Here is a 22821-nt window from a genome sequence, read left to right as displayed (position 1 = left end):
TACATAAAGAAAAAGCAATGCCACGGAGTACCAGGTATTATAAGAAAATAGTCTGTAGTGTAGTTTACCTTGATGCCATGCGTTCATTCCAATGACGCTGGAAGGCCTTGGGGTTGACGTTGCCGATCCGGGACGATTATTTTCCGTTGCTTCGGATCTAGCCCATTTTGACCTCGAATCTCCTATGACATTGATCGTTCGTCTCAGCGAGTCCACAACCTGGAATGATGCAAGGAATGCGGAAAAGAGTGATGTGATCCTTGATCTATATCCGTACTGCCGTCATATGACAATTTCACTACTTACTATCTATTCCAGGTACCGACCTACGCCTGACGGAGTACGCATTGCAGGATATTGCCCAACCTCTACGAGTACCTGTCCTGCCATTGACCTTACCTTCGGTCAAAGTTGACCTTCTAGTGTACTGAGACAAACTGACGAGATTGAAAAGCTGGGGAACACCTTAGTCTGCGTATCGAACAGAGGGGAACCCTGTCCAACACATAGACCTCACCCAAATACTGGCTAGCCGATCAGATCGACCAGAGTCTATTGACAGACGAACCCCAACTAACCAGCTTGGCATTACCACTACGCAGGAATCACGTTTTTTCTTCTTCTTCTTCTCGACCTGAGACAAGCGAGAAGGGCAGGTTCTTACAAACGGCTCGCGTATTGTTGCGTCTTCTGCCCACCTTCTTTTCATTTGGGTTACGATGTATGGATAAGTAAAGCCTCTTTCTACGCCACTCAAGTCCAGGCACTTCTCAGTGCCGACTTGGGGACTTTGCCCACCAAGTACGGATAATTATTGTGTGTTTAATTACGGACACCCGCCCCAGGTAGTGCCTATGTATGTAGGATGTACGAAGAAGTACAAAGAATCAAAGCTACCTACCTATCCAAGAACAGGAGCACTTGCCGGTTCGTGCTGCAGGGGACGCCCTGTCGGATAGAAGACAGACGGTCAGCGAGTCATAGTCTCCGACGGTGCTTTTCCCGCATTCCCTTTAGCTAGCTCAGTTACTCGGAAGAATGAGGTCGGTAGTAATTACGAAATGCATACTTACTTCGTACGAAGGAGTAGGTTATTCCTGAAGTGAACATTGGTGCCCGTGGTTATATTGAAGTTCGAGTTTGGGTCGCCCATACCTATTCTGCTATTCGACATCAATCCATGCCCACGGGGCGTTACACGAACGGATGCCTGCGGTATTATGCCATCTCCATTCGTACAGATGTTATTAATGCAAAATGCTCCAAGCCTGGCGATATACCGTTGTATCCATCGCATATTTCGCATCCGAAAGGCATACATACGGGAATTGACAAACAGTAGGTTTCCGTAGGCTATGCCGCGTCTATCTTTTGACATCCCTTCCAGTTACACTGCACATCTATATGTTTTTGTATATGTACATGTACAACGTATCTCAATTGAACATACCTTATCCAGCGAAATCTTCAGTCTACCACGGCACGCGGACTGCGAAGTCAGCGTACATATTTCCGTCTACGAGCTGTACTTCCCACTTCCCGATAGTCTCGGAGACGGCAGGGGGCCAACAGAGGCACTTGATAGGTTCGTAGGCCTTTTACTCTGTACGAAGTACCTTAGAAGCGGGACAGGGGTCTGACACGTTTTCGGTCTCTTCCGAGCGGGATCTCCTGCCCAGAGGCGGAACAGGTTGTTCGCCTTTTAATTAATTACTTACCAACTTGCATCTGCTACTTCGTACGGATGCATCGTAATATGGGTGCTGCTCCTCATCAGGTTTGCACTGCGTGGCAAGTTCCTCGTGCACGAGATGATCCTGTTGGCTCCCATCTTCCTCCCCTTGATCCTTCATGCGCGTCATCAATCCTACCTACGAGATCTGTAATCCAGATCTTCCCGATGCGCCTCCTGCGCCTTTGTCGGTTTCTTGGGGACGACTAGTCGTGACGCAGCACATTCCTTGCGACTGAACTACCAGCGCGCCAACTAGACGACCCTTTAAATGTGAGTGAAGGAAGAGGACGGCGCAACCCGATGACGGTATGCGTTCTCTAGAATCCCAGCACTGAACAGATGTGGTGTCCGACTTGGTGACACGCGCGTATCCGGGTTCAGCGAAACGTCGCTGGACACCCGCCCTCCCCGTGCCTTGAGTCTTACATCAACCTTTCTAGTGTTGTCACCGACTACTTCGTACGTCTCCCTCGACGTATGATTGCGTGCCACACCGCACCAAGATAGGACGCCATCATGGACGTGTAACACCAAATCGTCATCTGCCAGTCGGTGTTGCCGTGTGCCACCCCCACGGTCTACTACCCATCAAGAAGGCCGACTGCTCAGTTGCATGTGTTATGAGGCACCACCCCGAATCGTTGTGGATCTGGTTAGGATCTTAGGGTATTATGCAGCAGGAGCAGAGCCGAGCCGGACGACGGAAGCCAGCACACCCACAAAATCTCCTGCGATGAAATTCTGATTTGCCTCCCATAACCAGACTGCTCATGTACGTTGTAGAGAAATATCCCATTGCAACTCAATACACAGGGAAACGCCTCCTTAGGATGACTCGGCACTGCTGACTGGTCTCCTTTTCGTCGTAGCAATCGATGTACGCTCTCGGCGTCGCATACACTTTTCTAATCGATTCCTTCAATGTGACCTTGACCAAAAGCAGGAAGCAAGCGCAGTCGACATGTTACCAAATTCCTTGGGTGGCCAGTACATATACCTCCTTACCCGTACTGCATGCGGGCGCCTCGTCGTCGCGCTGACACCACTGCCCTGCATTATGTACGGAATGCGTGCAAAAGAAGAATGGAAACAGAGAAAAGAAGAGGCGTAGGACCGTCGCAGGACCAAGGGCATGAATGTAATCAGTCGAGGTTTTTTCGACGGTCCCATTGAAATTTGTGTGTACGTTGTACGTTGTATGTATGTACTACCGGGGCAGAGAGAGCTGCCTTCCGCCTCGGCCAGCCACCCCCTTACGGACTCCCCTGACATCCTTGCCCATAGCGGGGGCCCCTAGCCATTCCTAGCTGGCTTTGTGCGCCCCCTGGTCTTGTCGAAACAAGACTGGTAGGCTCGGCACTGACCGTCCCGAATGGAGAACTGGGCCGTTCTTCACCAACCTCTTCCAAAGCTGCATCGAGATACGTTGTACACAGGTGCCCAGCCCCTGACATACCAGCCAAAGATACTACGAATACAACGTACAACGTGCTTATAGTATTAGTTCGCAGATCTATTATCGAAATTTCTGGCAGTTTTCGTTCTACGGTACACGTGTAGTGAGAGCAAATCGAAGAGGTCTAGTCTCGCACGGATCAGCGCCTCTCTCACACTGTGGTATTTTGACAGCGACTAGCTTGTGAGGTGGATAAGAGTTACATAGCTTTATCATAGCTTGAAGCGCACGGTTACATACATATGTATAGCCTGGCTTTTGGTTCCATTCTCACGAGTACTCCAGTCTCACTATCATTTTTCGTCTCTGTCTTCGCAGTATTCAGCTCGGAGGAAGGGAGAGACGACGGGAAGAGGGGTGAAAGAGTACGCTTCGTACTCATAGTACATATGTACCTACCCGGGTTTGGCTGGTTATAGGTCAGAGCTCGATGGACTGGTCAGATGTCCGAAGTCTTAGAACATTATGTTGACAGCGATATCTCTGTCCTGGCTCTGGTCAGTGCAAAATTCTCTGTTCGAGCTCTGACCTATACCCACCCCTACCCGGGTAGGTATAGAGTACATAGATAATTACGAAATAGCAATAATAGCTACTACCTTAGTCTTAATATCCGGGATCTAGGGAGCTCGACTAACTAGGCAGGAGCCCTTGTCGTTCCATATTCCCCGAGTCCTCCCCCTGAGAATGCGTTAGGGGTGCCCCCATATATAAGTCGCCATCTAGCCCTTCAGGCTTTTCCCACGGCGTTTGTACGAAGTATTTAAAGCTATCCAGGTTCAATAAGGAGCTGGAGGGCATAGATGCTGCACGTATACTCCATACAGAAGTCGAGGTCTTTACGGAGCACATAGTTAGACCCACGCAGTATCTTAGCCTCCTAAAGGAGTATTACTTGCGTGTACACTCGGCTTATGCTATACAACGTACGTGTCAAAGCAAAAAGCATGCACTGGCTTCATCTATCGTGCATAGATGAGAGGGCATCCATGGAATGTTCCAAGAAACGGACGAGGGCAAGACATTCCGACGGCAAGGCTCGGCTTTGTTCCGCAACCATACTATCGGGGCTCTCCATTGTCAAACCCTTTCCTTCTTTTACCGCCCGCCGCAGAGAAACTAAAGGTAACAATGACAACCCGCAGGAAAACCTATTCGGTCCTGTCGCACTTCGCACCAAGTATGAAAAGTTACCGTCAAGAGAGACTTACTTTAGCCTACTTCTTCTTCCTTTATGTTTTAAGGTAGGAGGTCCTATAGGGTACTTGGACAGTAGGTAGGCAGTGACTTATCAATTCCGCATAGCCCCTATTCTCCTCGATCCTTTTGCCAGAGCCCCATACTGGGAGCAATATTCTGTCATTGATCGACGAGCAGTAAGAAATACAAACTGTTGAACATCCTATGTACCGGTACTGAATACTTACGGATAGGTACAGACTACCTACCTAGTGGCCTGAAGATTTCGAGCTTATCTTCAGAAACACGTTTTTTAACACCCTTCGACGTTTCCACCGGCTCGTTATTAGCCCCTCTTCGCCAAGCGATTCTAGGAGAGACATGGCCTAGGTCACCCGCTAGCGCAAGCCCATGCGCCATGCGCCCTGTACACTTTCTTCATTTTCTTCTTCGTAGTGCATCCCTACATCGTCGGCTCATCTTCGATCACCTGGCCCCAGTCTTAAAGTAGTACGTGTACCTTAGGTAACTACCCCATAGTTCGCTTCTGTTTCCCTCTCGACCCGCGTCTTCCCAGCCAGTTAACGGAAAGCCATATCCACTAATCGGACAGGGTCCGTGGAAGGTCCGTGCCATATACATGCCCAATACCTGTCGTAGTGATAGGTACAAACGTAGATCAGCAATGTCGGGGGTTTTTTTCTTTCCTTTTTTTCTTTATCTTTTCTTTTTATTTTCCCCGCTTCTCTGCTAAGGTGCTGGACAGTCGAATTAAGAGGAATACATCGTACAGCCAGCTAAGCACCAGTAAGGTAGTCGGCCTATAATAAGTACAACGTACGTGCTCCACTTTACATAGCAGAAACGCCTACAACTATACCTACTCCTTCCTGCTAGTCTAAGGTAAGTTAAACGAAGTACGAATTTAAGGTTCCACTGTATCCCGGCCCCTCCCTAAACCGATAAGAACTTATTTATGTATAAGTACCTAGGAACATACATGTGCGCATGTCTCTGCCGTGGGTCGCTTATTAAGGAAGAGCCGGGTCGGGTCTAAGTGTACCCTCCGTCAAAGGGAATCTCCAGTAACGTTCTCCCCGGGAGTCTCCACCGGCGGCTAGGTACCCAGATACATACTTGTACCTAACAAGTACAGAGGTACTTCGCATGTCATAGTGAAAGTACCCCACTCCCCTCAACCCGTCCAATCCATGTCGCCATGGTTTGAAATTACTACGAAGTACCTATCCTGAGAACCATGAGTACCTTACTCAAGAACCATGGAGCGAGGGCAAGGGGCCCCAGCCCAGGCACAGTACCGACGTTGATGCTCCTGACCCACAGTTACCGGCTGCTGGGGGACGTGCGTGGTGCCTCACGGGTACCGACCATTCGTTACGAACGTGCCTTCTCGTCCGACCCCCGAAAAAGTCCACACCCCCGACCAATCTCTCTTTCCATCCCAGCTACCTTAGTGTTGCCCAAGAAGGTTCCCCCCTCCTTCTTTCCCATAACTCTTCGGCTTTCGCTAGCAGCGGGTTTCTACGCTCTTCACACACTACCCCCTATTTGCCCTTCCCTGTCCAGCAATTCATTGCCGAACCCCTTTCAGCTGCTCCTTTTTCGACCACGTTTCGACCCCGTCAAGGAACAAAAAAAGACCCGGAAGCGCAGAACACCACCATCTCGGGATTGCCGCTCCAAAGGTCTCAGATCCTCGACGCAGGGTTCACTCCCGGAGGACAATACAGGACGGGACAAAAACGGGCTGGACAGAAAGAACCAGGACGGGACGGGGCATCGCCATCTCTGACTAGGAGGTGCCTCTTTCAGGGCTGTCATCTACTTACTTCACCACACCGTCTCAGTCATCCACACGACGCAGAGGGTGCTACACATCAGCGAGCCCTCGCGACAGGACCAGGACCGAAACAAACCCCACTTTCCAGGCGAACCCGCTGTCCGACTCGTTTCCGTCTCCGTGGTTTTATTATCGCAGTTCCTTCAGAGCATTTCTGCCCTCCCCTACCCAGCCTGACCATTCTGAACTCCTGGTACCCCGCGCCGTCTTTCACGCCATTCTTCCAGACAGAAGAAAGTTGACTCCCGGACTCCACGATTGGGACAGAAACGACTTGCAACCATGCCTTATTAAAGCCTGCCGAGCCTTTGCAGATTCACAGCAAATTTGGATACTTCCGGACAGGGACATAACCTTGTCACCATTTGCTAGGTGCTTCGTTCCACTCACCGACAGCAACGCGAGAACACAATTAACACTCATCACCATTCTGCGTCCTTTCTTCCTAACAATCAAACCAATCAATCAGCCATTCCTCCAGAAAGTCACCAAGAGCACCGGCATCTCCGCAACTGTTTACAAACCCTTGATGTATCTGGAGCTGCAGTCTTGAAGAGTCCTCCTGTTTCAACATCTCTTGAAAACGTCTTTGTCGGCAATCCGAGGGTTGTTGCATCCGCTCAAAAGACTTCATTGTTGGCGTGGTAACTGATTTCAGCATCGCCATCTACGACTAACCCTCGTTGGCTGGCAGCGCCTCATGTTTAGTCGATCGCGGAAGGGACCGAAGGGTTACGGAAGTGCCAGCGCTGCTGCCTACGCTGATTCCCCTGGGCTTAGGAGGGACGCTCATTTCGGTTTGCTTGACCCCTTGGGGCGTGCCAGTCCCAAGTTACCCAAGTACTCTGCGACAGGGGCCAACCACTACGAACTGGATGGTTCAGTATCAATTGAAAAGGGTGAGTGAATGTTTCATGACTCGATCTGTGGCAGCGCGGTGATTGTCACGGCTCGTCTTTCCACATATATGTCTCCCGCTTTGGCGGTTCCCGTCTTGCGCTCACTACGCGGATGCTGACGATTCCATCCCGCCATTTAGCCAAATCGATAGCTACCGGCACTTTTCGTGGACCTGCCCACCGTTCCAACGCTTCTATCAGCTCGGGGCGATCTTCCGAAAGCACATCACACACCATTCGCACCGCCGCCACCATGACAACCAACACCGACAGGAGGGGAAATCGACGCGAACGGACTTTTGTGGGGAGCGAATGCGCCGTTTGTGAAGAACCCCTCGAACATACTCTCCGGGGTGAACGGATTCTACAATTCTCATGTTCCCATGTTTCTCATGAGGCGTGTTTCTATGAGTTTATCCGGGAGTTTGAATCCCAATACTGCCCGACATGCAATGCGCCACTACATCTAGATACGAGCCGTGGTGGTAATGTTTTGGATATCGGTGAGTCCTTGAGCTCCTACCTCGGCCCAGGGCTGGAAAGAAAGTACTAATGTCTCGTTTGTCTCGATTCAGAGAAGATTAGCCATCTGGTGCGATCGGCGTCTGTCAGTGATACGAGGTCGAATCACACACCGACGCCGACACCAACGCCACACTGGGATGCCCAAACGGAGTCGAGCCAACGACAGGCCTCGGTTCACGGGAGGGATGGTGCGGCACGGGGAAGCGCCAGGGACCGAGACGGACCTTCGTCCGGACGTTACGGGCCATCGACAAGACATGCTCGCAGCGACAGCGAAACGACCGGCGTTGCTTCTTCTGGGGGATACCCGGAAACGGCGCACACCCAGAATGGACAGGCGCCCCGGCGCCACGATTTCGACGTCCAAGCCATGGAAACGACCCCGGCTAGCCCTCGGGGAATCACCCGGAACCCGATTCCAACTCCCACCGTGACAGTGCGCTCCGAGTTCCCAACCATCAATAGATCGAGGCAACAGCAAACGTTGACCTGCCTGGTCACCGTGGAAGTTCCCGATACCAAGTGGAGGCCGGATCCAGAAGACCTAGGCGCCGCGCCTCCCATCCCCCCAATCTCGGCAAAGATCGAAGACACCTTCGCACGGCCACCGTCTCCCGCCCGGAGTGCACCGCGTTTTTATCCATACGAGTCAGCTGAGGTTTTGGAAGAGATCACGGAGAACTTGAGAAACCGAGTCGACAACTGGCACGGCCTTGACCTCGGAAAGTACGTAGTAGACCCGCCAATGCGGGGAAGGACACTCGCCTTTCTCGCACCTAGCAGAGTATGCTAACAGCCGACACAGGTTTGGCAAACTACGACTGTACGGCACGCTGAGAGTTGGCAAGGACAAGGTCTCCTGGCAGGAACTCGAGTGCTTCCTATTCGCCGAGATGCTCATTTGTGTAAAGGAGAAAAGGATCGCACAGCATGCCAATCAGTGGGACGAGAACGGGCAGCCGAAGAAGGCGACGCGATGTACCCTCAAAGGCTCTATCCTCATCAAGAAGCATCTGAACGAGGTTTCCGAGACGGGAAACAGTGAGTCCTGCACTGTTCCCGCCAATCATGTGTAGAAGGGATAAATTGCTGACCGCCCACAGTTGACGAGAACATTCTCACCCTCAGCCTGTCTGTTGCCGAGCTCCCCCAGTTCCATTTGCGATTCGAAAATCGGAACCAGTTGAAACTCTGGCAACAAGCACTGCTCGACTTGAACGCCGTGGAGACGCCGCCTGTTCGGAGTCCGGAGTACGACCGTGGCGAGTACTCCGAAACAGAAGAGGAAGAATGGCAACGGGCACGCCCCCAACGAGTGTCATCGTCAGCAACGTCGTCTTGGGGTGGCGCCAGGTCGGTCAACACTGCGCCGACCGAGTACACGACGTTGCAAAAGAGCATCCCTTCAACAATCCATGTTCCCATAGACGTGGTCGTGGTTGTGCCGATTTCGTCCTCGATGCAAGGAGTCAAGATTAACCTCGTTCGCGATGCTCTGAGGTTCATGATTCACACTCTGGGCGACCGAGACCGCATGGGTCTAGTGACCTTCGGGTCTGGAGGCGGCGGTGTGCCTCTGGTTGGCATGACCACCAAAGCTTGGCCGGGCTGGAGCAATATCTTGTCTTCGATCAAGCCGATCGGCCAGAAGAGTCACAGGGCCGACGTGGTAGAGGGTGCCAATGTGGCCATGGACCTGCTCATGCAACGCAAGTACAACAACGCCATTGCGACCATCATGCTTATCAGCGATGCCTCAACCTCCGACGCCGACAGCGTCGACTTTGTGGTGTCGAGAGCTGAAGCTGCCAAGTAAGTCAAAACGGCGAGGCCAGGGTTCTTCTCTCGGATCCGATTCATGCTTGCTGACCATTCACTTCACTGCAAGGATCACGATCCACTCGTTCGGATTAGGAATGACCCATAAACCAGACACCATGATCGAACTGTCAACACGGACCAAGGCTTCCTACACCTACGTCAAAGATTGGATGATGCTTCGGGAATGCCTCGCCGGCTGCCTCGGGGCCATGCAGTCGTTATCTCATCAGAACGTCAAGCTCAAACTCAAGCTGCCCGAAGGGTCCCCTGCCAAGTTCCATAAGATCAGTGGTGCCCTCCAAATCACGAAGCGAGCCACAGGCCGGGACGCCGAGGCTTCTCTTGGTGATCTCCGGTTTGGGGACAAGCGTGATATTCTCGTCCAACTGGTCATCGTGCCCGATAACGCATCCCAGGAGCAGCTTCCGCAGGACCCCTGGGACAACATTGTCTCCGGTCTCGAGGCTCTGGGTGGGTCAATGGAGGGAGACGAGCAGAGGGTCGCTTCGGTTGAGGAAGTGCCTCTAATCCAGGCCGACCTGGCTTGGGGAGATATACTGAGGGACGGAACTCTTTCCCATCTGCCGCGACCGACGCTGCTGGCCATCACAATGCTACCCGCGCAGTCGTCGAAGCAGAAGAACTCGTGGACAGGTTCACCCCCCATCCCACCCCACCCGAGCATCGTGCAGCGCCGGATGGAGCTTCTGACGTCGGACATGCTCACCCGGGCATTGACCCTCGTGTCACGAGGTCAGCATGACCGAGCGCACACCCTTCTCAACGAGACGCGATCGATCCTCAAGGGGCTCGGCAAGGGGGGTTTACCGCCCGTCCCTCCAATGCCTGGCTCGAGATCTCAACCCTCAACGCCACACCCGGGCAACGAGAGCTCATCGGCTTCCGGTACGCCTGACAGGAAGCACTCGCCCTCGCCTACGCAGTCGGTACATTCATCTGCCATGGATCGCTTCCCGGCCCCTGGCATTGGGCGCACCCGCTCAACTGACGGCCTCGGCCTGTGCTCTGGCATCGACGCAAGCACGGTTTCGGCGCTCGACAACGAGCTCGAAAATAGCCTCGAGTGGATCAATCACCCTGCGGTCTTTGGGCGGGACAGTCGAAAAGCTGTCCTCCAAGCCATTGGCGTCATCAGTTCCCAGCGTGCCTTCACCTTCCGGACGCCCATCGAATCCATCTGGGCGAGTCGCGTTAGTGGCGCCAAGCGACTGACGGAAAGGAGTCGCGAGTGGAGAGACGAGGGCGGGGGCGAAGGCGGCATCATGGAAGAAGCGTGAGCGTCTTCTCTGGCCTGACCTGACTTGGGTCTCTGTTTTATGTTGGACAGCAGACCCGTCGATATACCTTTTTCTTCTTCTTCTTCTTCTCGATATTACTTGGCACATGTGGAATACCTGCCTATATACGGGAACAACCAGCCCGGCCACATCAGTTCAGCGATGGCGGCGCACTGGGATCTGCCCCTTCCCTAAAGGCTGCTTTGTTCTTTATAGTCGATGCATATTCGGCCTGTTCACTACCATCGCTCAAGTTCGTCTTATCATACATACCCCTTACCGCATTCTTAGGCTCGACTTGTTTCTTGCCCTGATACCTCTTCGTTTGCCTTTTATTTCGAAAGGTCTCTGTCGCAGTTGCGCTAGACTCTGTCCTACTGGCTGCTTTGTGATGCGCCTAAAGGGAAGATACCACGCAGTTGGCGTTTTTTATTTTTATTATTCTCGTCCTTTATTTCTTATTTCTTTTCTTCTTGCTCTTCTTTTCTTCCATGAACAATTTTCTTTGTCTCATTTACGCCATGACCATCATGTATATGTTGACCTATGTACATGTTTCCCAGTTATGTGTCTTGCCGAGGTTGTTATGCGTGAAAAAGGCCTGACTCTCTTTGCATTGGAGGGTTGCTGGGTTAGGCAGGGCGTGGGTGGAAAGGCGGTGGAGATGAGGAAGAGAAGTTTCCATGAAATGGAGAGGATTTTTGGGGGGGTAAATAGTAAAGGAGCTTGCCATGGTTTTTCCTACATGGCAGTGCGCAAGAATGCCCAAATTTTGGTATTTTGATCCAAGTCGATTTCATTTCTCGATGCATTCTGTGTGGGATATAAACATGATGAGAGAGCTTTCCACTCCTGTCAGGCAGGCACCCAGCTAGACAATGCTCTCCATAGGCGATGATGCCTAGAAGTGACTCCTCGAGCATATTCGACTGCCTGTGGCCATGCCCATCGCATCCTTCAAGCGCAGTCAATGGAAGACAATGTAAGGAAGAGACAGAAAGTTGGAAGGCGAAAGACAAATCTACACTGTGAACGTGGGCGTCTTGGACACACGTTCTCAACCCAGTCGGGCGGCTCATCATGGGTTTCATTCACCTCGATTATGGCAATCTATGTAAGACATGCCCTGTTCTACCCCATCCATCATGCTCGCGCGGTTCTTTTTTGTTGCAGCCAGAGGCGATCCCATGAATTGCCAATGTATTTTTATTTAGTCCTCATCCCAGTTCTTGGCAGAGGACAGAACACGGTTAGCAAAAGCCTCTCTTTTGAATCATGATCACAGGCGAGGGAGAGAACTTACAGGGTTAGGACCGGGGGGCTTAGGACCACCCGCTTGCCGAGCAACGATGATCTGATCGACAGATAGAATGGTCCGCGCAGCCTCGGTGGCTAGCTTGATGGCCCAGCTCTTGGAGGCCAAGAGATCAAGGATGCCTTCCTCCCGAGCGTCTAGTGTACCCGTACCATCCGCGTTCTGGGGAAGAGAGTTAGCCAGGGTCCGGTAGTGGGGGGGGGGGTTCATATATATATTTAAAAAAGAAAAAAGACAATGCAGTTCGTTTGAGAATCTTCTTATCGACAACTCACCTCAATATCGACACCTGTCGTCCAGTCGTCCTGCTTGTGGTGCGCCATGTACAGCCTGCTGAGGACCTCGGTGGCATCCAGACCGGCACTGTCGGCCAGCGTCCTGGGAACCACCTCAAAGGCCTCGCCGTACTTTTTGATGGCGTACTGGGCAAGACCAGGCGTCTTTTCGCCCAGATCCGTGAGCCTTTCGACGAGCTGTGTCTCGGTGGCGCCGGCGCCGGGCACGAGCCTGGGGTCCTTGGTGATGGCCTTGACGACATTGACGCCGTCGTCCACCGCTCGCTCGACATCGTCGAGGTGGTTCTGGGTGGCGCCGCGCAGCACCAAGGTCGCCGTCCTGGTCACGTCGTTCTCTTGCCGGAAGACGGTGACGCGGTCGCCGCCAATCTCGAGGGTCTCGACCACGTCGATGGAGCCCATCTCGTCGGGCATGGGGGCGCCTAACCGGGCCAGGGGCGTGGCGCCGACGACGCGGCATATTCTCCGGAGCTCGAACTTGCTGAGGATCTTGATCAGGAGGATGCCGTAGCGGTTGAGGTAGTGCATGGCCAGGTCGCCGACGGTGGAGCCGGCGATGACGACGCGCAGGCCGACGTCGTGCAGCTCCTTGATGGCGGTCTCGAGCTGGTTCTCCTCGCCCTTGGTGAAGTCCATCATCTCCTGGGCGTTGTGCAGCAGGACGGTGCCCTTGGTCTCGGTCTGGCCCATGTCGATGGGGCAGGAGAAGACGCCCACCTTGGCGCGGCGGGCCTTCTTGACGGTGCCGTCGGGCTCCTTGGGGAAGACCATGCCGCGGACCACCCTGCTCTGCTCCAGGCTGCCGCCCATGATCTTGACGACGCGGATGTTGTCCACGTTGAAGCCGGCCGGGTTCTTGGGAAGGACGGCCAGGACGGCCTCGGCGACGAGGTCGGCGAGGAAGTCCTCACTGCCGTTCTGTTTGCTCCCGACGACGGTGCGGATGGCCTTGCTCAGCTCTTCCTGCGAGTGGATGTCGTCGACCTTGTCGACCGAGAGCTCCTCGAGGGCGTCGAGGGCCATCTTCTGCGCCTTCTCGTACCCGATGACGATGTCGGACGTCTTGAGGCCCATGCGTAGAAGGTCTTCGGCCTTGCGCAGGAGCTCGCCGGCCAGGACGATAACTAGGTTGGTAGCATCGCCCATCTCGGCCTCTTGTTGCTGGCTGGCCATGACGAGGAGCTTGGCGGCAGGGTGGACGACGTCGAGTTCTCGCAGGATAGTGGCGGCATCGGAGGTCAACGTCATCTTTTGTAGGTGGTTGATGACGATCTTGTTGCGGCCAAACGGGCCAAGAGAGGTCTGGACGGTCGACGAGATGGCCCGGCAGGCGTCGATATTACGTAGGACAGCGCCATCCTCAGAATCGTAACTATAGGAGGGCAGAACCCTCAAATGTCAGTATATGGGCTGGGGGGGGGAGGTTTGTAGAGTGAGAGCTTGGAGAGGAAGGTTGGTATATCAGAAGAGAGGGGGGATACCGACTTGTTGTATCCCTGCTTGAACAGGCCCGAATTAGGGGCGTTGGGAATGTTCAACGACATATTTCCAGCATATACACTCGCAGTTCACGGAAATGTGGAAAGGGGAGGGAGCGTTGTGTCGTCTTGAGCTTCGGGGTTCACGTTGGGGAGGCTTGTATCCGTAGTCTCTGTCTCCTGGCTCACTAGGTAGGGTAACAACAGAAGCATGAGGTTATCGCAGTTTATCATATAATCACGAAAAAAATGGCAGCACCTCCTTACCTACTGTCCCGGAGAGGCAAGTGGGTAGGCTCCCATGCTGAGTAAGGCTCTCAACCTTAGGTACGCGTATTTCCCATTTATTTACAAAGTACAAGGTACTTTTCCTGGACTTTTATTCCTCGACGAGGTACCCGGTTCACCTGTCACTTGCCGAGCCAACGGTACGAAGTTTTTAAGGTAATTATTAGGACGCATACGGAACCTTACGTTGGTTGTATGCTCAATTGGACTCAGAAGTCGTGCCAGGCGGTTCGATTCAACTTGGCGTGCTATCACCATGGGCTCTTGCAGACTTCGCTTCAAACCTCCAGCTACCTTATTGATTAAATGTAGCTTGCTCCCAAACACATTATCCGTAGGATCATTGCTTCCCCCATCCCATCTTTCGTTTTCATGCCATTGAGCACTACATCACCTTTTAGAGCTTATGTCTCGGATACTCCACATCTAGTAGAGGACACCGACTGTCGTATGTACTCGACACATACAATCCCTTGCCATGGCTCCGCATTCGAAGGGTGAGTTTGCGCTTTCCAATACAGAGTCCGGCGTAGTTCCACATCTAAGGTGAGGTATGGAGTACGGAGTACTACTTGGGACATACCTACCTTATGGTACCTTACCTACGGTACCTACCAACCTTATACTGTCTATCATCCTTCATGGATATACCAGTCTAGTCGGTCGTTTGCACCTTCCACTCAACCTCAGCTCCAAAAACCTTTTTACCCGTCTATTATAACCATATACGCATTGCCGATTCTTGTAATCCCCGTCTCTCGACACACAAAAAGACCGGCGCATGTTTTAACTCGTCTTCCCCTACCGATCCTACGATTCCTCATCACCTTTCGTCTTCTTTTCGGCCACCCTGATCGACCACCAAAATGCCTCCCAAGAAGGTCGTAAAGCCTAAAGAGAAAAAACCTCAAGCTGACCCGGATATCGACCTGACAGGCATTCCGCCGCCCCTGCCCCCATCTGTCGAGGAAGCGTACCGAAGAAAGTGCATCCAGTTGAAGCAGCGCATCAATGAAGTCGAAGAGGAGAATGATGCGACCCGCCTCCGCCTCGCGCGTCGGAAGCGCCAGATCGAAAAGGCACGCGTCGAACGCGCCTTCCTACTCGAGCAGCTGAGTCGCCGCACTAGCACAAACGTCGAGGACTCGGAAGGCAGTCCGTCTCCTCCGCCAACTGTAAGAGGCAAACCTGGGCTAAAGAAGAGCCGGCCCTGTGCATCCATCCCCCCTGGTTGCTGTTACTAACTTGATTGAACCCCGACCCTAGCCGAAAGAAAAACCATTGCGTACCAAGCGTGGTCACCGGAAAACCTCTCTGCTACCCAGCGCTGATGACGCCGCTAAGGCCGGCGACGCCTCCCCTTTCATCAGCCAAAACCTGGCCACCTTATCCCCCACCTCGGAGACCTTCTCCCAGACCGTAGCCGACTCGTCTGCCGCTCCCGCCTCTCGCCGCGCCACGAACGGCTTGCCCAAGGCACCCAAACAACCACCCAGCGCATTCGAGATGTATTGTGAAGAGGCTCGCCCCGCAATGCTCAAGAAGCGCGACGAGAAGGACGAAAACGAGAAGGGCGGTGAGGCCGAGTTGTCGGTCGACGAGGAGCTAGCCCGCAACTGGGACGACTTGCCCGAGAGCGAGAAAAAGCCCTTCGAGACGCGCCATGATGAGGCCATGGCTCAGTATAAGAAAGACAAAGAGGCTCACGACGCGGCTAAGAAGAAGACCAAGAAGGCCCCGGCGCCGGCGCAGGAGGAAAAGGACGAACATGAAGGTGATGCTGAAGCAGAGCGCGCATCTGACGGTGGAAACAACGACAAGAAAGATGTCAAGTCGCCGGCCGCCGCCCCCGAGGAGACCATGAAAGATGTGGAAGACGATGTGAAGACGGGTGAAGGGCCTGACGCAGCAGCGGATAAAGCCAAGTCTGGATCGGCCGCTGACGACAATGCTACCCCAGCCGCGCAGGATGAGGATGTGGAAATGACAATGGATGATAATGATGGCGAGGGCGAGGGCGAGGGCGAGGGCGAGACTAAGGACAAGCCTTCCGGGGAGAATGAGGAGGAGTGATAATGGCACCGGTGACAGGGAATGAGAACATCGGATAGAACGAATTGGCGTTCAGGATGCGAACAGGAGAGAATCTCGGGCTAGTGGAGAGGAGGAAAAGCCGCCACGTTAGCCCAAGGTTTTGTATTTCTAACATCAACTGCTATACCATATGCACTGCACAGGTATTACGGAAATGGAAGCGACTGGTTGTGTACCAGCATATCGTATTATTCAGGAGACGTCCTACGAGAAGTGAAGGCGAAGGTCTTACATCGGCATATCACGATTCCTTGGGTGTCGAAGTATTTCTCTATATTGCTCCAGCGCCGTGAAGCGAAGCTATCTACTGTAAACAGAAAAAGAAGAAAAAAAGGAAGAAAAAAAGGAAGGGAAAAAACCCTAGGGCAAAGCATGCTTTCCCGCCATCCCATACCGTTTTGTAACACATATTCAAGGAAAGACCAAACGTGCCTGTTGTCTGCTTTCGGTGAGATAGGCCGATGGGTAGCGACACGTCACTTCAGGAAATGAACCCTCCCCCTCCCCCCAAATAAAAAATCTCCGAAGGTATCATTCCCCAACATACATGTCCACAACGATATTAATGGCGGCGACAAGTATCTCTGCAGCAATGAGGACGATGACTGGAGAGGAAGCCAAGTCAGCGTGGTCCTGTCATTCTTAGGGATAAATCAAGACATACCAATCCACTCCAACTTTTCGCCGTGGCCGTGGCTCAGTTGCTCCTTGAGTACAGCCAGCAAGTCGCCGATAACATCGAGACGTTCCGTCAGGAGGTGGACGCGTTGGTCCATCTCAAGGTAGCTGCGGACGGCATCGTACACGGGCTCGAGCTGGGGTTCAACCCAGAAGAACTCGGGGGTGTCGAGAACCGAACCGTTCAGATGGATGTTGATACGGAGAATGAAGAGTTCGCCGATCTGCATGTTGATCTGCTTCCGGCTGAGGGCGATTTTCCCCGTGAGAGCGATATTCGTCGGGATGTCTTTGCATTCTTCAATGGTAGAAGCTATGAGTTCTTCAAAGAGGGAGGTCTAAAAGCGCTATCAGCTATTCGCCGGTTCGATTTCTATCGAGGAACGGAAGGGGGGGTAATGATGCGTACGTACCTTGACGCTCTGGGCGAGGGCGTGAGAAATGGCCAGTTTTGTCATGTAGTTGTTTTTGTCGCGTAGCGTGATAAAGTCGTTGTATATGCGGGGTTGATAATCCCTCGTATAGTAGAAGTTGAAGAACTCTGTCTCGACATCATCCGGGGCGAGCTTCTCGGCCTCAAATTTGGCAATCTCCCTGAGAAACCGTTGTTCCTGCGGAATGCTCATACCCCAGATGACGACAACGCCGTAGTCGAAGAGGAACACTTCCGGGGTGTGGATGTAGGTGTCGAAATCGGGACCCTCTTCGCGATCCACGTCCACATCTCGGGCGCCGTCGTGATGAAACCCGTCGGAAAAGCCGGAGTCTTGTCGGTTTTCGGACTGCAGGTCGATCAGGTCGCTGCGGGACAAGTCTGTCGGGTATTCACCAGTCGAGTGTCTCCTTTCGTAGGTTTGGACAGGATCCGGCCGGCCGCCGCCAGTGGCGTGGTCCGGCCTGTCCTCGACGCTCTTCTCGTAGCTGTAGGGCGTGTAGATGCACTCGTCGAAAAGCTTGGGGTTCGCGCCTCTCAATTTACCCCTCCCCTTGAGAAACCGCTTGAGAGATTCCATGTCGTAGCGGTTCGCTGTACAATATGCTGTGACGCGTGGCAACTTGTCCCGATCCGATTTTCCTAACCTCGCGGCGTGCCGTCTCGCCGTCGGGTCTTTGATGCGTGTATACTGCGAATAGACGTCTCGCCCGCTCTCCTCGTCGGGGCTCTCCTCGCCCGGTTCTGGCGTGGGGAGGAGCTTGAGCTTCTGGGCATTCTTGCTGCTTCTCTGGGGGCCGATCTTGGAGCCAACCGGAGCTGGCAGGTTCGCTGCAGTAGCAGAGCCGTGGCTGTTCCTCCTACGTAGCTTATTATTGATGGCCGCGATGGCCCGTGGACTGTTGGGCAGTTGGAAAGAATGGGACGCCCTCTGCCTCGGGACTTCGAGCTGGCGCGCTGGCTCGATGGTTCTGGTTACTGGGTTCGGGTTGAAAGTGACAGTTCGAGTGACTCTCGGTTGCGCAGGGGCGGTATCGGGTGCTGATATTGAATGGAGGAGAGGCGTCGTGTCGCTGGCATCTGACGGAACAGATAACGCCTGTTCTTCCATTTCAGGCACTTGTGTAACCCAGGACAATCAGCCAGGGAAAAATCAGAGAATCGGAGTGTCCTGCGCTCGGTCCAAATGGGACGCCACGAGATCAGCCAATTGAGCTATTGCAATGTCGCACGGGAGTGGTTGCTGTTTCTCGCGTCTATTCTGGATTGCAGTGTTGAGATGGGCTCAGAGAATATCCTATCAGTTCTGGTCATGAAGCCCATTCATTGATGACGTCTGAAACTGCAGCTGCAAGCTAATGTATGGAGTACCTCAAGATATTAATCACTGCTCCGTACTGTCTTCGGATTGTCTACCTGTATGGGAATTTCTGGAAGCCCCACTTCTGCTTAGGTTTCTTTTTTTTCGCGATTACGGAGTACTCCGTACCTAGGTACGGATAAAGTTTGCACATTCACAGGGACTGTACTCCGTATCGTCTGTACTCCGTACATTGTAAGTACAAAGCACAGAATACCTTGCTGTGCTACCTACTCAATGACGAGAGTTGTATTCGTCCGGATACAATTGTGAGAGATCAGTTTGGTGATTGAATTGAAAATAGTGTTACCGATATTAAGAAGCCAAGACGTGTTGTATGAAACCCTGGTATACAGTCTATGAGGGAATCAACTTGGTCTCCATTTTGAACCCAGCTCCGTCAAGTCTGTCAATGTATCGCTGTCCCAGGCAAGACGCGGTGAAGACACCGCCAGGTAGATCTACATCATCCTCCAGCACGGTCAGGGCAGCTTCTGATAGCAGAATGCCAGTCACTGCAAGGAGTCGTCAGCGGGAGCAGAACAAGAGTCGGAATTGGACAAGAAGGGAAAGGACTCGTGACGATGTTCAACTTACGATAATACATGCTGCCTTTGTACCAGGCACGGCTGGCGGCAATCTGGTCCGGTCTGGGCTCTACATCAGGTATGGCGATGCCGCGTTGCTCCATCTCTTCCTTGCTGGCGGTTTCTTTGTCTGGGCCTTCTCCGGGCTGGGAGACGAACTTCCGAGCAATGCCACGAAGAGGCGTCACCATAACGATGCCGAGGAGAGCGAGGGAGAAATGTACGAGAATACCGTGGAACCAACTCCGGGCCCTATAAAACTCCACAAAGGAGAAGTTGGGGCCATACGATTTCTGTTGCCTGGACGGCAGCGAGGCATGGAGACCCCATGACCTCTGCACGACGCTCGTGTCGGTAGTCCCGGCGACCGACGTCGTGAGAGTACCTAGCTCGGGAATCGTACGCACTCCGAGCAGTTTCGTCACCAGCGTGTCGCGGGACGGTACCTTTCTGGGATTCGGAACAGGAGACAAGGCATAGGGCCGGAAAGCGCTTCCAATCTCGCCCAGGGAGAATTGGTCGAAAAGGTTAAACACGGTTGCCAGTGTTCCTCCCGATGGCGTTGCACTAGGTTGAGGGCGAGATGTGTCAGGAGAAAAGCAGCGGGCGGAGAAGCAACACGTGAGCGCAACTCACCTCATCTTGTGGATCGAGAGTGTGACATCTCCAGTTTTGGCCGATAGCTTCTCGCGGATAATCTCGACCAACGACCAGGTAATCAGGTCAGGCACAGCCGATTCGAGACCCATTTGAGGGAACATCATGGCGCCGCTTGCTTTGGCGGCGTCCTCGTACTTGGCAAGCATCTTCGCGACCCAGGGGACCTCGCCGGTAGCATCGAAGTAATGAGTGCCATTCTCAGCACATGCGCGGAACGCGTGCTCGCCGTATTGGGAGTATGGTCCCACTACCGTGATGAGGATGAAGGTCTTCTTAGCGAGAGCGTTGAGCTCTGCGCCATTCAGGTTACAGATCTCGATCTCTACTCGGAATCCACAGTTGGTCAGTTCTTTGCCTGCCCTGGGAGTCCCGCAACATAGATATCCTTTGTCTTGGGGGGGCGGGAACACTGAATGCGACCCATTGCCGCGAAATCATTGGCCAGTCCCAGCACCGTAAGCGCCTCTGGCTGCAGAGATGCTAAGATGAGGAGCTGTGAGACGCACCTGGTTGAAGTCTGTTGGGGTTGAGTTTCTTGCATTCGGCAATGACGTTTTGAAGTTTGGTTTCTGAACGACCAGCAACGGCCCATTTCAGATTGGACGGTAGATGGGCGGTGATATGTTCCGCTGTCAACGCGCCGGTATAGCCTTACAGTGTGCGAATAAGAATGTCAGTCTAGGTAGTGAGAAGAGCTTTGCTGAAAGCAAGGGCAAGCAGCTCACCTGTCGCACCGAAGACGACAAGGTCATATTGGCGATCGTGGTTTCGAAAGGACATGTTCGCGGCGTCTCGGTTTCTTTCTTGCGATTACAATGGGATCGAGGAAGGATAATAAGACACTGAGCAGTGTGGTTGGATAATTGCAAGGATCCAGAGAGATGATATTCGAGTCGACCCGCCTTGTGGGTTCAACAGGTTTTATAGCTATCAATCAAGGAAAACAGGTCTACATGGAAAGGCTGGATCGTACGTTTCCTCTAGGTCGTACCACAAATGGCCACTGCCTAAACACGCTGAAGGATCACGGACGTCATGATTCAGCCTTAATGGCGTGTACTGTCAATTACCTGAGGATGGCATTTGACACCTGTAAGACGCAAACACGGAGACATAATAAAAAGGAACTTTTGTACCTAGGTATCTAGGTATCTACCAGGGAGAGGAGACGGTACGGATCCATGCAGGCTACCTACCTATCTCAGGTGCTCGCCATCTGTGCAGAACGCATCCGTACTTTGTACAATACACTATAATCTGTCGGCAATGGTTCCTTTCCTACCTAGGTACCTTAAGTATCCATTCGCTCCGGAGCTGGTACGTTTCGTCCAGGATTTTTAGTTGCTTGGTTCAAAGCTCAAGGTTGCGAGTCCGAGGCAAGGGAACGCTTACGCATCGAAGTACTTAGGTACCTAATTCCCAGTATTATGTAATATCCCTTATGGTTGACATTGAATAGGTAATTACGTCCTGTGAACAAGACTTCGGGTTTACATAAGCTACCCCTCGAGGCCTATGCTGGCTGCCAATCGAGGCCTGGTCTGTGCACGCACAGAAAGCCCTACTGCCGAAATCCCACCACTACACCCAAAATTCTTTCAAAGACGAGGCCGACGCCGTACCAACCCGCCATTTTCAACCACCTCATCGCCGCCCACTCAACCTCGACTTTCTCCTCACATTCGACAAAATGGCCAAGCGCACCAAGGTTCGTCACCTTTAATCTCATGCTCGTGCTCCGTGCTGCACCTCGCTTGCAAGGCCGCTCCTCTCATGCGCACCGATCTCCTCATGCCTGCGTCCAAGTACCCAAGTGCAAATTTCCGAGACGTTCCCAGACCTCTCGACATGACGGGTATAGCCAATTTCGGAGGCATTCTGCTTCCGTCGAAGACATGCGGCGTGCGATAGACCATGGGACGGAGTCATGTCTCTGGGACCATGCCTTGGGAGCATAACCCGTTCCATGTGCCATCGAATGCCTGGGTGATGGATGGGGTCTCAGCCAACGTGGAAAGGCGTAACGAAAACAAGACCTACGACCACAACATCAATTGTCGACGTCCAACAGAGCCCGGCATAAAATGAAGCGCCTGAATTCGACAACAAGCATCTATTGACTACCATACAACACAGACATTGCACAAGAGGACTTGGGGCGCAGGCTTTGGGACCGGCGCGACATGCAGCTGAGTCTTGGAAGCGCAAACACTGGATTCATGCATGTGAGCTAACAGCTGTGCAGAAAGTCGGCGTCACCGGCAAGTACGGTACCAGATATGGTGCCTCGCTGAGGAAGCAGGTCAAGAAGATGGAAATCTCGCAGCACGCCACCTACACCTGCACCTTCTGCGGCAAGCCCACCGTCAAGCGCCACTCCACCGGTATCTGGAACTGCAAGTCCTGCAGGAAGACTGTGTACGTCCCTAGCGTCACACTCCGAATTTTGAACTTCACCGTGCTGACTTGACGATTGCTCTAGTGCCGGAGGTGCCTACACCGTTGCGTATGTTGCTATCCCGACGAAGGCTTTGCCTCTTGACCTTGCTTACCTTCCCTTACTTGGACCAATCCACTAACATGCTCTGCACAGCACCCCTGCCGCCGCTGCCATGCGCTCGACTCTGCGTCGTCTAAGGGAAATTGCGGAAGTCTAAATAAGGGGCATTGGAATTGCGGGATGGGTTCTGCTTTGCATTTTCGGGCGGTGTATGGGAAAATCCTCGGGTTATGCAGCCTATATCATCTGGAAGATGCTCCAGGTCAGATGGGTCTTCGGTCAGCTACCCCTTACGGACCACATGGTTAGCAATGAAAATGGACACTTGACGAACAATACTCTTTATCCCCCCCCCCAC

The 22821-nt window shown here is 53.0% G+C and overlaps 8 protein-coding genes across 8 annotated transcripts; 4 read left to right on the top strand and 4 right to left on the bottom strand.

The window, feature by feature from the left end:
• Nucleotides 1–91: 91 nt before the first annotated feature.
• SODALDRAFT_356506 (hypothetical protein) lies at nt 92–4876 on the top strand (the record flags this gene model as incomplete). Its single annotated transcript, XM_028613916.1, has 19 exons — nt 92–253; nt 511–675; nt 764–801; nt 1460–1585; nt 1663–1693; nt 1797–1882; nt 1954–2005; nt 2117–2210; nt 2285–2343; nt 2499–2507; nt 2605–2715; nt 3020–3163; nt 3365–3374; nt 3477–3556; nt 3635–3692; nt 4167–4270; nt 4337–4371; nt 4525–4567; nt 4745–4876. The coding sequence occupies 19 exons, from the start codon at nt 92–94 to the stop codon at nt 4874–4876; spliced, it is 1539 nt and encodes a 512-aa protein (XP_028468314.1).
• Nucleotides 4877–6931: 2055 nt separating this feature from the next.
• SODALDRAFT_273260 (von Willebrand and RING finger domain-containing protein) lies at nt 6932–10774 on the top strand (the record flags this gene model as incomplete). Its single annotated transcript, XM_028607889.1, has 6 exons — nt 6932–7130; nt 7271–7633; nt 7706–8381; nt 8461–8696; nt 8759–9467; nt 9544–10774. The coding sequence occupies 6 exons, from the start codon at nt 6932–6934 to the stop codon at nt 10772–10774; spliced, it is 3414 nt and encodes a 1137-aa protein (XP_028468313.1).
• A 316-nt stretch (nt 10775–11090) lies between these two features.
• Nucleotides 11091–11967, bottom strand: SODALDRAFT_97642 (hypothetical protein). Its single transcript, XM_028615833.1, has one exon. It carries the CDS (start codon nt 11863–11865, stop codon nt 11407–11409), a length of 459 nt encoding a protein of 152 aa, XP_028468312.1. The 5' UTR covers nt 11866–11967; the 3' UTR covers nt 11091–11406.
• A 17-nt stretch (nt 11968–11984) lies between these two features.
• On the bottom strand, nt 11985–13929 carry SODALDRAFT_338280 (T-complex protein 1 subunit theta; the record flags this gene model as incomplete). Its single annotated transcript, XM_028612764.1, has 4 exons — nt 11985–12002; nt 12078–12251; nt 12365–13757; nt 13871–13929. 4 exons carry the CDS (start codon nt 13927–13929, stop codon nt 11985–11987), a joined length of 1644 nt encoding a protein of 547 aa, XP_028468311.1.
• A 946-nt stretch (nt 13930–14875) lies between these two features.
• Nucleotides 14876–16329, top strand: SODALDRAFT_97585 (hypothetical protein). The gene is made up of 2 exons (XM_028615832.1): nt 14876–15326; nt 15418–16329. The coding sequence occupies exons 1-2, from the start codon at nt 15018–15020 to the stop codon at nt 16222–16224; spliced, it is 1116 nt and encodes a 371-aa protein (XP_028468310.1). The 5' UTR covers nt 14876–15017; the 3' UTR covers nt 16225–16329.
• Nucleotides 16330–16492: 163 nt separating this feature from the next.
• On the bottom strand, nt 16493–18716 carry SODALDRAFT_330227 (DUF155-domain-containing protein). Its single transcript, XM_028611152.1, has 3 exons — nt 17337–18716; nt 16910–17261; nt 16493–16850 (listed from the first exon to the last, which is right to left on the bottom strand). Exons 1-3 carry the CDS (start codon nt 18465–18467, stop codon nt 16777–16779), a joined length of 1557 nt encoding a protein of 518 aa, XP_028468309.1. The 5' UTR covers nt 18468–18716; the 3' UTR covers nt 16493–16776.
• A 246-nt stretch (nt 18717–18962) lies between these two features.
• SODALDRAFT_290789 (saccharopine dehydrogenase) lies at nt 18963–20967 on the bottom strand. Its single transcript, XM_028608651.1, has 5 exons — nt 20689–20967; nt 20470–20613; nt 19940–20285; nt 19314–19870; nt 18963–19231 (listed from the first exon to the last, which is right to left on the bottom strand). The coding sequence occupies exons 1-5, from the start codon at nt 20741–20743 to the stop codon at nt 19074–19076; spliced, it is 1260 nt and encodes a 419-aa protein (XP_028468308.1). The 5' UTR covers nt 20744–20967; the 3' UTR covers nt 18963–19073.
• A 686-nt stretch (nt 20968–21653) lies between these two features.
• On the top strand, nt 21654–22620 carry SODALDRAFT_338277 (ribosomal L37ae family protein; the record flags this gene model as incomplete). Its single annotated transcript, XM_028612763.1, has 4 exons — nt 21654–21671; nt 22209–22381; nt 22446–22469; nt 22557–22620. 4 exons carry the CDS (start codon nt 21654–21656, stop codon nt 22618–22620), a joined length of 279 nt encoding a protein of 92 aa, XP_028468307.1.
• Nucleotides 22621–22821: the final 201 nt, after the last annotated feature.

Source organism: Sodiomyces alkalinus (genome assembly GCF_003711515.1).
Source record: "Sodiomyces alkalinus F11 unplaced genomic scaffold SODALscaffold_2, whole genome shotgun sequence".
Lineage (NCBI taxonomy): Eukaryota > Fungi > Ascomycota > Sordariomycetes > Glomerellales > Plectosphaerellaceae > Sodiomyces > Sodiomyces alkalinus.
This window is presented reverse-complemented; position numbering and strand designations above follow the sequence as displayed.